Source organism: Nycticebus coucang, chromosome 9 (genome assembly GCF_027406575.1).
Source record: "Nycticebus coucang isolate mNycCou1 chromosome 9, mNycCou1.pri, whole genome shotgun sequence".
Lineage (NCBI taxonomy): Eukaryota > Metazoa > Chordata > Mammalia > Primates > Lorisidae > Nycticebus > Nycticebus coucang.
In genome coordinates this window covers 36,661,716-36,674,776 of record NC_069788.1, presented here as the reverse complement: position 1 = coordinate 36,674,776, position 13,061 = coordinate 36,661,716, and the positions used below count along the sequence as shown (strand labels likewise).

Below are 13,061 nucleotides of genomic sequence, written 5' to 3'. Positions count from 1 at the left end.
TCCAGTGCTGGGGCACATGTTCAATGCCCAGTAAACACACATTCAGTTAGTGAACAATTGTTTGGTTGAAGAAGACCATCTCTTTTTCTGCATTAGTCTGGTAGAACAATAGCTTTGGAGCTGAGAATAAGTACTCTCCTAGCACCATCTGCTGGCAGTGGAAAACCATTTACTGAATCCTAGCTTCCAATTTCTTTTTTTTTTTTTTTTTGTAGAGACAGAGTCTCACTTTATGGCCCTTGGTAGAGTGCCGTGGCCTCACACAGCTCACAGCAACCTCCAACTCCTGGGCTTAAGCGATTCTCTTGCCTCAGCCTCCCGAGTAGCTGGGACTACAGGCGGCCGCCACAACGCCCGGCTATTTTTTGGTTGCAGTTTGGCCGGGGCCGGGTTTGAACCCGCCACCCTCAGTATATGGGGCCGGCGCCCTACCGACTGAGCCACAGGCGCCGCCCCTAGCTTCCAATTTCATTCACTAGTACTGTTAACCCTGAAAGTCCTCTTATTAGTGGTACCACAGAATCTACCTTTTATCCACTGACAAAAGAAATCACAAAATACTGACTTTTGATTTTTGTTTAATTTTTTTAGACACAGTCTCACTCTGTCACTCTGGAAGAGTGCCAAGGAATTAGCCTAGCTCACAGCAACCTCAAATTCTTGGGCTCAAGAGGTACTCCTGCCTCAGCCTCCCCAGTAGCTGGGACTACAGACACCCACCATGATGCCCAGCTAATTTTTCTATTTTTAGTAGAGACGGAGTCTCACTAACTCTTTCTCAGGCTGGTCTCCAATTTCTGAGCTCAAGCAATCCACCAACATTGGCCTCCCAGAGTGCTAGGATTACAGGTGTGAGCCACTCTGTCATGAGCAAGGCAGGTATGGTCCCTGTCTTTCAAATATAATGGGGGAGAACTATTTAAAATATAATAATAATATGCTGAAGGAATTCAAAGAAAGGAAAGAGACTGCTCTTGCTAGTCAAAGTACAGCTTACACAGGACCAGTGTCACTCTGAAGACTGTTATAAATGCATAATATCAAAGACATCCCCCTCCTCCCGAATAAAAAACTATATTTTAATGAAATCCTCGGGTGTCTCCCAGTTCATATTAATGCTCGAGAAGTGCTACTCCGGAAACGTCCAGAGACGGCAAGACTTGAGTTGTGTTTCAGGATTTTATGTACACTGGAAGAGCAAGCATCATGTTCCAGTTGATGAGAGCACCAAGGGAAGGTTCTGAGATAGCAAGGAGGCATTTCCCGTTTCCAGTCCAACTTAACCAAATAGTGTTGACTGCTGTCAGACACTAAGTGCTTTACATAGGACATCTCATACAATCCTCATAGCGCTGTTAGGGAGTTGCATTATTACTAGGGAATGGACGGGTTAAATAACTTGCTCAAAGGACTCACTGACAGAGTCAAGCAGACCAAATCGGAGCCATTCTTCTTTACCCCTCTAAGTTGTCCGCAAACACCTCTAACCCTTAACACGAGAGCCAAAGCAATACCTTCCACCTTTCTCCGCCAGGCCAAAACGGAGAGCGCGCACCGGAAGCGCGGCGCCAATACCACAGCGGAAGCCGAGGTGAATTGTGGGAACGTTCCATGTTCACGGCCAAGACACAAGCGTGCTGAGGCTATAACTTAAATGAAAAGGGCTGGGTTTTGAAAATGACACAGGCTCTGAAAAATCTGGAAGGGGTGCGAAGGAAGCTTTGTGCTACTTTTGGCAGAAATCTGAATCACCAAGACCCTAAGCGGTTCAGTACTACCAACTAGGCTATGGTTGTCAGGGTCCTCCAACGTGAGCTAGAACGGCCGCCTCTATGATCCGTTCTTTCCCCATGTGGTGCTGGTGCGCATGATCAGTAGCTGAACGCTGGAAAGATGGCGGAGCATGAGTAAGTTCTGTTGGTGGGAGTTGGTGTTTCTGGTGTGGGGGTCTGAATATCCAGTGCCATCCCCAGTGTTTATGGTAGCGGTAAATAAGGATTTATGGGCTGCGGAAAGAGAAAAGGGTCCAGATTACAGAGGGCAGGAGTGAGAAACCGTTGAGCTTGGGGAGTAGAGGGGACCACAGTCAAATTCGGATAATCTTGAAGAGTGTCTTCACTTAGCGGCCTGGAGTGCAAGAGGCTGGATTCATACAGTGTAACTTTAGCATTCACCCTTCGGATGGGTCTGCACTCGCCCCAACCCTACGAGGTTTTACTAACTAGACAATCGTTGCTACTAGTGCCTCTGAAAGGCTGTGGCAGGAAAAACTATCCCATTCATGACTTTCTGAAACTTTGGGGACCAACGAATATTAGGGTTCCATTTTGAGGACGAATTAGAAGCCACAGGTTTCAGGTAAATCTCAGTCCTCAGGAAATTGAAGACAGCAATGTTCTCTAAAACTTAGATTACTGAATTAGTTTGGAAATTCACTGAATGTTCGTCTCCTAAACGTTTTTGTCGCTGATCTCGATTTTCTTTCTCAGGGAAAGAAAAAAGATACCTTTGGTCCCAGAAAATCTACTGAAAAAGAGGAAGGCTTATCAAGCCCTCAAAGCCACCCAGGCAAAGCAGGCACTTTTGGCAAAGAAGGAGGTAATGGTGGGGAACCAAAAGGAGGGAATTAGAGTTTGTATTTGGTGAGTTTCATATAGCATGTATAGATTTGATAAGGAGGAGCCCCTTTTTAATTGGTTTGATATACCAGGTACAGTGGTCTCTCAGGTATTCTCAGGGTATTGGTTTCAGTACCCCTGCAGATAACCAAAATCTGAAGATGTTCAAATCCTTTATATAGGCTGGCAGCGGTGGCTCACGCCTTAATCCTAATATTGTGGGAGGCCGAGGTGGGTGAATAGCTTGAGCTCATGGGTTCAAGACTAGCCTGAGCAAAAAGCAAGACACACACACCCCAACCCCCGTCTGTACTAAAAATAGAAAAACTGAGGCAAGAGGATCCCTTGAGCCCAAGAGTTGGAGGTTGCTGTGAGCTATGATGCCATGGCACTCTACCTAGGGCGACAGCTTGAGACACTGTCTCCAAAAAAAAAAAAAAAAAAATCCTTTTAAGTGCCCCAGTATGTAATCTGTACTCCTCCCGCATGCTTTAAATCATTTCTAGTTTACTTATAACATCTAATGCAATTTAAATGTTATGTATTTTTAAAATTTGTATTTTTTATTCTTGTCATTTTTTACGCTATCTCCTCTCACCCTCAGCCCCAAATATTTTTCTTTTTCTTTTTTTTTTTTGAGACAGATTCTCACTATGTCACCCTCCGTAGACAAACTCTTGGACTTAAGTGATTCTCTTGCCTCAGCCTCCCAAGTAGCTGGGACTGGGCAGCACCTGTGGCTCAAAGGAGTAGGGCACAGGCCCCATATGCAGAGGGTTTAAGCCCAGCCCCCACCCAAAACTCCAAAAAACAAAACCAAGTAGTTGGGACTACAGGCACCTGCCACAATGCCCAGCTGTTTTTTTTGTTGTAGTTGTCATTGTTGTTTAGCAGGCTGGGGCCAGGTTTGAACCCGCCAGCCCCAGTGTATGTGGCCAGTGCCCTAATCTAACCGTTGAGCTATGGGCACCAAGCCAGCCCCAAATATTTTTCATCCAAGGTTGGTTGAATCCACTGTGGATGATTGACTGTATATGGTTAGTGTCTTCATTTAGCAATATTTATCTAACACCTACTACAGGCAAAATTCTGGTGTGGAATTTGTTAAGGAGAAGTGGGGTGGAGACTGTTCTTTCTAGGTTCATACTGAATGATTTGAAAGACCAAACCTGGCAGAAGGCATTTTTTTTTTCTCTAATGTGTGCAGAACAAATTTTGAACATCCTCAGATTTTGCTAAATTTCTTTGGAGAAAAAGAATATAAATGTCTTGATGACAGGAAACAAAGCAAGCTTATGCTTTTTTCATATTTTATAGTTCCTAGCACAATGTTAGGTTCCATAAACACTTGATGGTAGATACTGATTTAAGGGCATGAAAACAATTTTTTTGTTTATTTAGAGCAGCAGTTCTCAACCTGTGGGTTGCAACCCATAGGAACTGTATTAAAGGGTTGCGGCATTAGGAAGCTTGAGAACCACTGATTTCAAGGCTTTCCCAGGAATTCCCAAGTTTTCTCAACTTTACGTTTGCTTGAGTATCTAACTTTTCCCTTTTTTTATTTTTGAGACAGTGTCTCAGCCTCCCAAATAGCTGGGACTACAGGCACCTGCCACAACACCCAGCTATTTTTTAGAACCCAGCTGGTGTCCATCTGGTTCCCTGAGGCTGGGGTCTTGCTCTGGCTCAGGCTGGTCTCAAACTTGTGAGCTCAGCTAATCCATCCGTCTCCACCTCCCAGAGTGCTAGGGTTACAGGTATGAGCCAGCTTGCCCAGCCTTCACTTTTCCCTTACATAAAAATGGAATGTGTTGGGCGGTGCCTGTGGCTCAAAGGTGTAGGGCGCTGGCCCCATATACCAGAGGTGGCAGGTTCAAACCCGGCCCCGGCCAAAAACTGCAAAGAAAAAAAAAAAAAGGAATATGTTAGGCAGCACCTGTGAGTCAGTAAGTAGGGCGCCGGCCCCATATACCAAGGGTGGCAGGTTCAAACCCAGCCCCGGCCAGACTGCAACAACAACAAAAAATTGGCCGGGCTTTGTGGTGGGCGCCTGTAGTCCCAGCTACTCGAGAGGCTGAGGCAGGAGAATGGCCTAAGCCCAAGAGCTGGAGGTTGTTGTGAGCTGTGATGCCACAGCACTGTACCGAGGGCGAAAAAATGGACTCTGTCTCTTAAAAAAAAAAATAGAATATATTTGTTTGCTCCCCTTTTGCAGAACACAAGGAAATAAATTTTATAAATAGTGACTTATGAAGTACTGTTTGGAAAATAAAAATGAATGGAGGTACAAAATGGTGGTCTGTCTTCTTTATAGCAGAGGAAAGGAAAAGAGCTCAGGTTTAAGCGACTAGAATCCTTTCTGCATGATTCCTGGCGACAGCAGCGTGACATGGTGCGAGTCAGACGACTAGAAGTGAAACCTCATGCCTTGGAATTACCAGACAAACATTCCCTAGCCTTTGTTGTACGCATCCAAAGGTAGGCAGCTCGTGTCCATCTGGTTCCCTGAGGCTGGGGCAAAATGTTGATTTAGCATTAAACCCTTGTCTAGGAAGATGAAATAGCAGTCCTTAGCCACTAATGCAAGTTGTGGTGGGAATTTGGGGTTGAGCACAGCATAGTTTTGTCTTCAAGATTAGGGAGACTGACCCCTTAGATAGACTAGCAAATAAATGCTATGAAGATAAAGTGGGACTGGGGGGGGCATTGTGTTGAAACCCTCTAAAGCAGGAACTTTAGTGTTGGGAGAGGGCTTTCTAGACATATATGCTGAAGCCCGAAAGTGGGGCAGAGGCATCTTTCTAGGAACTGAAACAAGACCAAGTGGATGAAGCATATTAAGTGCAGGGGAGACACTTTTCCACATTTATTTTCCTTTACCCATCCTAACCCTCACATACAACCTTGCCTCTTGCTGTTACCCTTACCCAGTCACCCAAGCCAGAAACCTGTGGCTCTTAAATATTTATGAGCGCTGTCCTCTTCAGCCCTCCTACCACTGCCTGTAATCTTTTTCCTAGACTATTAAATTGGCTTTCTAACTGGATTTTCCTGCCTCTGGTGTCACATTCTGAGATCTGTCCTATACAGTGCCCTTGGTGATTGTCAAAAAGAAAGCTGATCATGGCTCTTTCGCTTGAAATCAGTAGCTTGCTTTTTTCTTTTTCTTTTTTTTTTTTTATTTTGAGATAATAGTGTCGTTCTCTTGCTCCAGGCTAGGGTGCCATGGCGTTCAGCCTAGCTCACAGCAACTTACAACCTCAAACTCCTGGGCTCAAGTGATCCTCTTGCCTCACCCTCCCAAGTAGCTGGGACTACAGGTACCTGCCACAACGCCTGGCTAATTTTTTGTTTTTTAGTAGAGACTGGGACTCACTCTCACTTAGGCTGGTCTTGAACTCTTGAGGTCAAGTCATCATCCTGCCTTGGCCTCCCAGATTGCTAGGATTACAAGTGCTAGGATTACATGCCTAGCCCTCATCAGTGGCTTTTACTGCTCACAGAAGCAACTCCAAGTTACTTTACTCAATAGGACACACATAGTTCTACATACATCTCTCTTCCGCCCCCTCCTCCCCCCCACCCCCACACACAAACAAAATAACATTCCAGGCATTGCTCCACATCATGAAGTCATCTGGTTATATAACTGCCTCCTGCTAAGATGATCTCTTTAAGGTATAGTCTGTGTCTTACCCTCTGGATACCTAGTGTAGTGGCAACACATTTTGTGCTTGCCAGACTCATAAACTGAGGAGCTGACTTGCTGTTCATTTCAGGATTAATGGAGTGAGTTTACTGGTGCAGAAGACCATTACAAGACTTCGCCTAAAGAAAATTTTCAGTGGTGTCTTTGTTAGAGTCACCCCTCAGAGTCTGAAAATGCTACGTATAGTGGAACCTTATGTGACCTGGGGGTAAGGTTTTCCATGTTAATTCACCTTAGACTATTTTGAAATGTGTTGGGGTGCACATTGTTCTCCTAGATTCATGTTGCTGTGGCCACATCAACCAGAAATCATGTGTTCCTAAGAACCTTAGGACATGGGTTAGGTGGAGGGGGAAGGTGGCTAATGATCTGAATAGTATTGTAGTGCTAGTTCAGTTGTAGACTAAGGCTGAGTAAGATGGGTCAAGGAGACATTAATTCCTGGAGTCTTGAAGTAGAGCTCGGGGCAGAGCTTATGTAGTTGTATTCCTCAAACACTAAAGTCTAACAGACTTGGACTTAATTTCCAACTCTTGCACTATCTTGTGTAGAGGGTTACGAAGGATAGAGTCCTAGACTCTAAGCCAAGACATGGTTTTTATTCGTTTTGTGTTTTTTTTTTTTTTTTACACCTGGGAAACAATTTTTTTGCCTGGTGAATGTTTATATCCACAAATTTAAAGTTTTTAATTACATAGCTAGGGCCATTTTGGTTCTTTATCTTCTTCACTCAAGTATTCCCAAGTATCCAGCTGGAATTTAATCACAGAACACTTCCTGGTTGTGGGAAGGACTGGGAGGAGAATCTCTCTGACTTCTTGTCCTCAGACAGGCTGCAGGACTGTTTTGTAGTGCACCAGGTGCTAGTGAAGGCTATGCTTTGATTTTGCTTCACATAGATTTCCAAATCTGAAATCTGTCCGGGAACTCATCTTGAAACGTGGACAAGCTAAGGTCAAGAATAAGACCATTCCTCTGACAGATAACACAGTCATCGAGGAGCACCTAGGTGAGTGCTACAGCTGAGGGTCGGTTGGGACAGAAAGCCAGCGTTTTTGCAGCATTGCTGTGGCATGTAGGTTGTATTCTTGGAGTTCCAAGAATCTGCCAGAATGCACTATTCTAGTATAGAAGAGCTTCTCAGTAGATGCTGATAAATGTAAAATAAAGGAATCTGTGCCCTTATGTTTTTTAGGGAGGTTTGGTGTCATTTGCTTGGAAGACCTCATTCATGAAACTGCCTTCCCGGGGAAATATTTCCAAGAGATCTCAAGGTTTTTACGTCCTTTCCAACTCTCAGTGGCCCGTCATGCTACCAAGAATAAAGTGGGCTTCTTCAAAGAGATCGGCTCACCTGGCTATCGGGGTGAGCGCATCAATCAGCTCATCCGCCAGCTGAACTAGTCCCCGGTGAGACAAGGCTGAATACTGCCCCTGGGATGACTTTGATGGGTTTATAACTTGCCACTTAAAAGACTACTGGAGGGGGGAGACATAGTCTCGCTCTGTCACCTAGGCTAAAGTGCTGTGGCCTTAGCAACCTCAAACTCTAGGTTCAAGCAGTCCTCCTGCCTCAGCTCCAAGTAGCTGGGACTATAAACATGTGTTACCACACAGCACTGATTTTTCTTTCTTCTTTTTTTTTTGAGACAGAGCCTCAAGCTGTCGCCCTGGGTAGAGTGCCATGGCATCACAGCTCATAGCAACCTCCAACTCCTAGGCTTAAGCGATTCTCCTGCCTTTGCCTCCCAAGTAGCTGGGACCTACAGGCACCTGCCACAACGCCTGGCTATTTTTTGGTTGCAGCTGTCATTGTTGTTTGGCGGGCCTAGGCTGGATTCAAACCTGCCAGCTCAGGTGTATGTGGCTGGCGCCTTAGCCACTTGAGCTACAGATGCCGAGCCTGATTTTTCTATTTTTAGTAGAGATGAGGTCTTGCTCTTACACAGGCTGGTCTCAAACTCACCAGCTCAAGCAGTCCTCTTACCTGGACGTGAGCCACCAGGCTAGCCTTAAAAGATGTTTTTGTGGGGTGGGGGGACACCTGTGGCTCAAAGAGGTAGGGCGCTGGCCCCATATGCCGGAGCTGGTGGGTTCAAACCCAGTCCCAGCCAAAAACTGCAAAAAAAAGAATTTTTGCATTTATAATAGCTAGTGTTTAACTAGAGTGACCTTGCAGTTGGGAGGAAGGAAGAGGGCTAATATTTACAGGTCTGATGGATAGAGTCCTTCTTGGAACAATGAATGCCTCATTAGGATTTGCAACTATGTGCATATTTTAAGTGTTACAGGCTAGAAAATGTTGAGCAATTTAAAAGCTTTTGTATCACTGTGGTCATTTAGGTAGAAATGGGAACGGGATAATATCAAAAACTAATTTGGCTGGGTGCAGTGGCCCATGCCTGTAATCCTAGCACTCTGCAAGGCTCAGGTGGCTGGATTCCTTAAGCTCAGGAATTTGAGACCAGCATGAACAAGAGCCAGACTCCATCTCTACTTAAAAAAAAAAAATAGAAAAAACTAGCTGGGCATTGTGGCAGCTGCCTGTAGTTCCAGCTACCTGGGAGGCTGAGGCAAGAGGATTGCATGAGCCTAAGAATTTGAAGTTACTGTTATTGGTGCCATTGTGCTCTACCCAGGGCAACAGAGTGAGACTCTGTCTCAAAAAAAAAAAAAAAAGTTCTCAAAAGAGGATTTGAAAATCTAAATCATCTGTTTTACAGAAAAAATGTTAACTCTTTTTGAAGTTAACTTTTTTTTTTTTTTTTTTCTTTTGTAGAGACAGAGTCTCACTGTACCGCCCTCGGTAGAGTGCCGTGGCATCACACGGCTCACAGCAACCTCTAACTCTTGGGCTTACGCGATTCTCTTGCCTCAGCCTCCCGAGCAGCTGGGACTACAGGCACCCGCCACAACGCCCGGCTATTTTTTTTTGTTGTTGCAGTTTGGCCGGGGCTGGGTTTGAACCCGCCACCCTTGGCATATGGGGCTGGCGCCCTACTCACTGAGCCACAGGCGCCGCCCTGAAGTTAACTTTTTATTTGCTGTTGTCACTCTTGAGTGCCAGATGATAGTAAATTTAAATTAATGCAGTTGTGTTTTTCTTCCTTAGAATAGCTGAAACCACGGTGCACTGGAAGCATGTATTTTTGGGTTTTGGAATTATTACCAAATATCTTCAGAGAAGATGATTTCTGCTCTGTCTTCAAAAACAAAGGGAAGGGTCAGGGAAAATACAGTAGGTTATGCTTGTGTCAAGAACCTCTCATCACAGTCCACTCCCAAGGAAAAATTCCAGTGTTTTCCACTTCAGCTACTGCAACCTCTGAATTTAGCACATGCCGTGGAGAAAGAAGTCCTGCTTTGTCAGATCTTGTTTCATGGGGTTTAATTTTGGTGAATGAATGATCCAAGCATGGACACAAGGATCCCTAAATTCCCGCAACAATAGACCAAGCTCTGGGGCATACTTAAATCTGGGTATTCACTGGGCTTTGTTTTGGAAAGACTTGACATATGTTTAGGAAGAAGAGTGCAAAAGCAAGTGCCCGGTTGTCTCTTCTGTGAATCCATGTTCCAAGTTTTCAGTGATGGCTTTGACAATGCTCAGATGTGGCTGGCTGTGTTAATCTGGTAGCTTTTGTATCCTAACCTATATCTGGTTTATTCCATTCACTAGTTCAGGGTTTGACAACAAAGGACCTCCTTTGCCGGGTACACTCATGCACTCAAAATTTTGCTTACAATTTTAAGGATAGTCATAAGAGTCTTCTCATTGTGGACCTTTGTACTGCACACAAGGAAGTCTTGCTTTTACCAGGATTTTGTCACCCAAGCTCTAATCTTACTGTTCACTGGTTCCATTGTCCTGTGGAAGACCAAAGCTGACCAAGATAGCTTTTTCCCTTCACAATGGCAGATTGTATTTCCTCTGGCATTCTCAACTCTGGGAGATGCACCATTCAACCGCACCGCCCACCCCCAGACTTCAGGATGGAATCTCCTGTTTTCCCTAATGATCAGCTCTCTCCTAAAAACTGAGATCAGGAAGGAAAGAACTATTCTCTTGGTTTGGCATGGCTGAAATTAGGGCAAATTGGCTTTTTAGGGACCTTGCAGACAGCTTAATTAACCTTTTCCTTGCATATTCAAGACTCTAAAGGTATTGCCCTTCGTCATGCTGGTAATGTAGTAGACCAGCAACAGGGCTCCAAAGGATGTTAAGCCTCAAAGATGTCAGTCTGATACTGCTTGTGTTTGTTTTTTTTTTTTTTTTTTTTTTTGGTAGAGACAGAGTCTCACTGTACCGCCCTCGGGTAGAGTGCCATGGCGTCACACGGCTCACAGCAACCTCTAACTCTTGGGCTTACACCATTCTCTTGCCTCAGCCTCCCGAGCAGCTGGGACTACAGGCGCCCGCCACAACGCCCGGCTATTTTTTTGTTGCAGTTTGGCCAGGGCTGGGTTTGAACCCGCCACCCTCGGCATATGGGGCCAGCGCCCTACTCACTGAGCCACAGGCACCACCCTGCTTGTGTTTTTCATTGGCATCTAGTCCTAAGTGGGCCTTCACTTGGTTGCCTCAGCTTGCCATCTGAGCAGTTAATGAGGACATGCCAGACCTAGGTTAAACTTGGAAGTATGCTTGGCCATTGTGTTCCTGGTCCTTTCAGATCAGCTTTGCTACAGTTTTGGCTCATGGGCCCTCAAACATAGCTGTGATGTTGCGTTAGAGGTAATAACAGTGCCTTCAAATGTGCCAGGTTATGAGGTAATTAATTAGGTTGATTGTCTGCAGAGTTAACCTGCCAGAAATAGATGTTATAGATGTTAGTGTTGTATTTTAAAGCATTGTAAGTCAGATTACTTTAAAATGATGTATCACAAAATCAGGAAAACAGCAGTGGTTAGCATGGAAGCCAAGGCTGAAATCCCCACTTTGTTTTATGCTAAATATGGGAAGTGTTTCTATTCTTTTTTTTTTTTTTTTTTTTTGGTTTTTTTTGGCCGGGGCTGGGTTTGAACCCGCCACCTCTGGCATATGGGACCGGCGCCCTACTCCTTGAGCCACAGGCGCCACCCAGTGTTTCTATTCTTGTCTGTGAAACCAGCCTGTCTGCTTCATATGATAATTGAAAGGATTAAGCAAAATAAGTTTGTAATTTATAATTCTATAAATAAAAGGTTATAAAAACTACACTTTTTTTGAGACAGTGTCTCTCCCTTTGTCACCCTGGGTAGAGTGCCATAGGTCACAGCAACCTCCAACTCTTGGGTTCAAGTGATTCTCTTGTCTCAGCCTCCCAAGCAGCTGGGACTGCAGGTGCCTGCCACAATACCTGGCTAGTTTTAGAGATGGTCTGGCTGTTGCTCAGACTGGTCTTGAACTCCTGAGCTCAGGCAGTCCACCCACCTCTGCCTCTCAGAGTGCTAGGATTACAAGCATGTGCTATGGCACCCAACCTAAAACTTACTTTTGTATAATATACCATAGTATATATAATGTTACCTGAACAAGTTGTGGGACTATCATTTCTAAGAAAATCTAGACCTACTATATACTTTATGGATCAGGATATGTCATTGTGGGTGGCCCCTGTAGCTCCAGCAGCTAAGGCGCCAGCCACATACACCAGAGCTGGCATGTTCGAATCCAACATGGACCTGCCAAACAATGACAACTACAACCAAAAAATAGTCGGGCATTGTGGCGGGCGCCTGTAGTCACAGCTACTTGGGAGGCTGAGGCAAGAGAATCGCTTAAGCTCAGGAGTTTGAGGTTGCTGTGACACTTCCGCACTCTACCCAGGGTGATAGCTTAAGGCTGTGTCTCAAAAGAAGGGATATAATGAACCTTATAGCCTAGTTAAGAGGACTGACTTCAGAATGCAGCTGTGGGAACTTTTCCCTGTCCTCTAATCCTTTGATTATATTTTTAATTAATTTTTTTTTTCTTTTAGAGACAGAGTCTCACTTTATTAACCCTAGGTAGAGTGCCATGGTGTCAGCTCACAGCAACCTCCAGCTCTTGGGCTTAAGTGATTCTCTTACCTCAGCCTCCTGAGTAACTGGAACTACAGGCGCCCCGCCACAAAACCTGACTATTCTTTCATTGCAGTTTTGTCTAGGGCCAGGTTTGAACCCGCCACCCTCGGTATATGGGGCCAGCACCCTAATCACTGAGCCACAGGCGCCACCATCATTATTATTTTTTAATTAATTTTCAAAAGAAATTCAAAGCATAGTAAGTACTTTTTTTTTTTTTGAGACAGTGTCCCTCACTTTGTCCCTCTGGGTAGAGTGATGTGGCGTCATAGCTCACAGCAACCTCAAACTCCTGGGCTTAAGCAATTCTCTTGTCTCAGCCTCCCAAGTAGCTGGGACCACAGGGGCCCATCACAACACCTGGCTATTTTTTTTTTTGTTGTTGCCATTTGGCCAGGGCCATGTTCCAACCCGCCACCCTTGGTATATGGAGCACGTGCCCTACTCATTGAGCCACAGGCGCTGCCCACCCAGGTTGTGTTTTGTTTTGTTTTTTTTTTGAGACAAAGCCTCAAGCTGTTGCCCTGGGTAGAGTGCCATGGTATCATAGCTAACAGCAAGCTCCAACTCCTGGGCTCAAGCGATTCTCCTGCCTCAGCCTTCCAAGTAACTGGGACTACAGGCACCTGCCACAAAGCCTGTTTTTTTTTTTTGTTGTTGCATCCGTCATTGTTGTTTGGCAGGCCTGG

General features: G+C 45.0%; 1 protein-coding gene across 6 annotated transcripts; it reads left to right on the top strand.

Moving 5' to 3' along the window:
• The first annotated feature begins 1,622 nt into the window (after positions 1 to 1,622).
• RPL7L1 (ribosomal protein L7 like 1) lies at positions 1,623 to 11,502 on the top strand. 6 transcript variants are annotated; one of them, XM_053602307.1, is made up of 7 exons: positions 1,623 to 1,907; positions 2,490 to 2,598; positions 4,936 to 5,096; positions 6,398 to 6,535; positions 7,227 to 7,336; positions 7,523 to 7,693; positions 9,445 to 11,502. In XM_053602307.1, the coding sequence occupies exons 1-7, from the start codon at positions 1,894 to 1,896 to the stop codon at positions 9,516 to 9,518; spliced, it is 777 nt and encodes a 258-aa protein (XP_053458282.1). In that variant the 5' UTR covers positions 1,623 to 1,893; the 3' UTR covers positions 9,519 to 11,502. The 6 variants fall into 6 exon arrangements, with proteins under 6 accessions (XP_053458282.1, XP_053458285.1, XP_053458281.1 ...); XM_053602310.1 differs by having other exon boundaries at positions 7,523 to 7,737; positions 9,440 to 11,501; XM_053602306.1 differs by having other exon boundaries at positions 4,933 to 5,096; positions 9,445 to 11,501.
• The last annotated feature ends 1,559 nt before the right edge of the window (positions 11,503 to 13,061 follow it).

Bases quoted from the DNA above. Each gene is read 5' to 3' on its own strand.
- RPL7L1 (XM_053602306.1), top strand. The intron at 7,337-7,522 runs GTGAGTGCTACA...TATGTTTTTTAG, and splicing joins AGTCATCGAGGAGCACCTAG to GGAGGTTTGGTGTCATTTGC. The intron at 7,694-9,444 runs GTGAGCGCATCA...TCCTTAGAATAG, and splicing joins CGGCTCACCTGGCTATCGGG to CTGAAACCACGGTGCACTGG.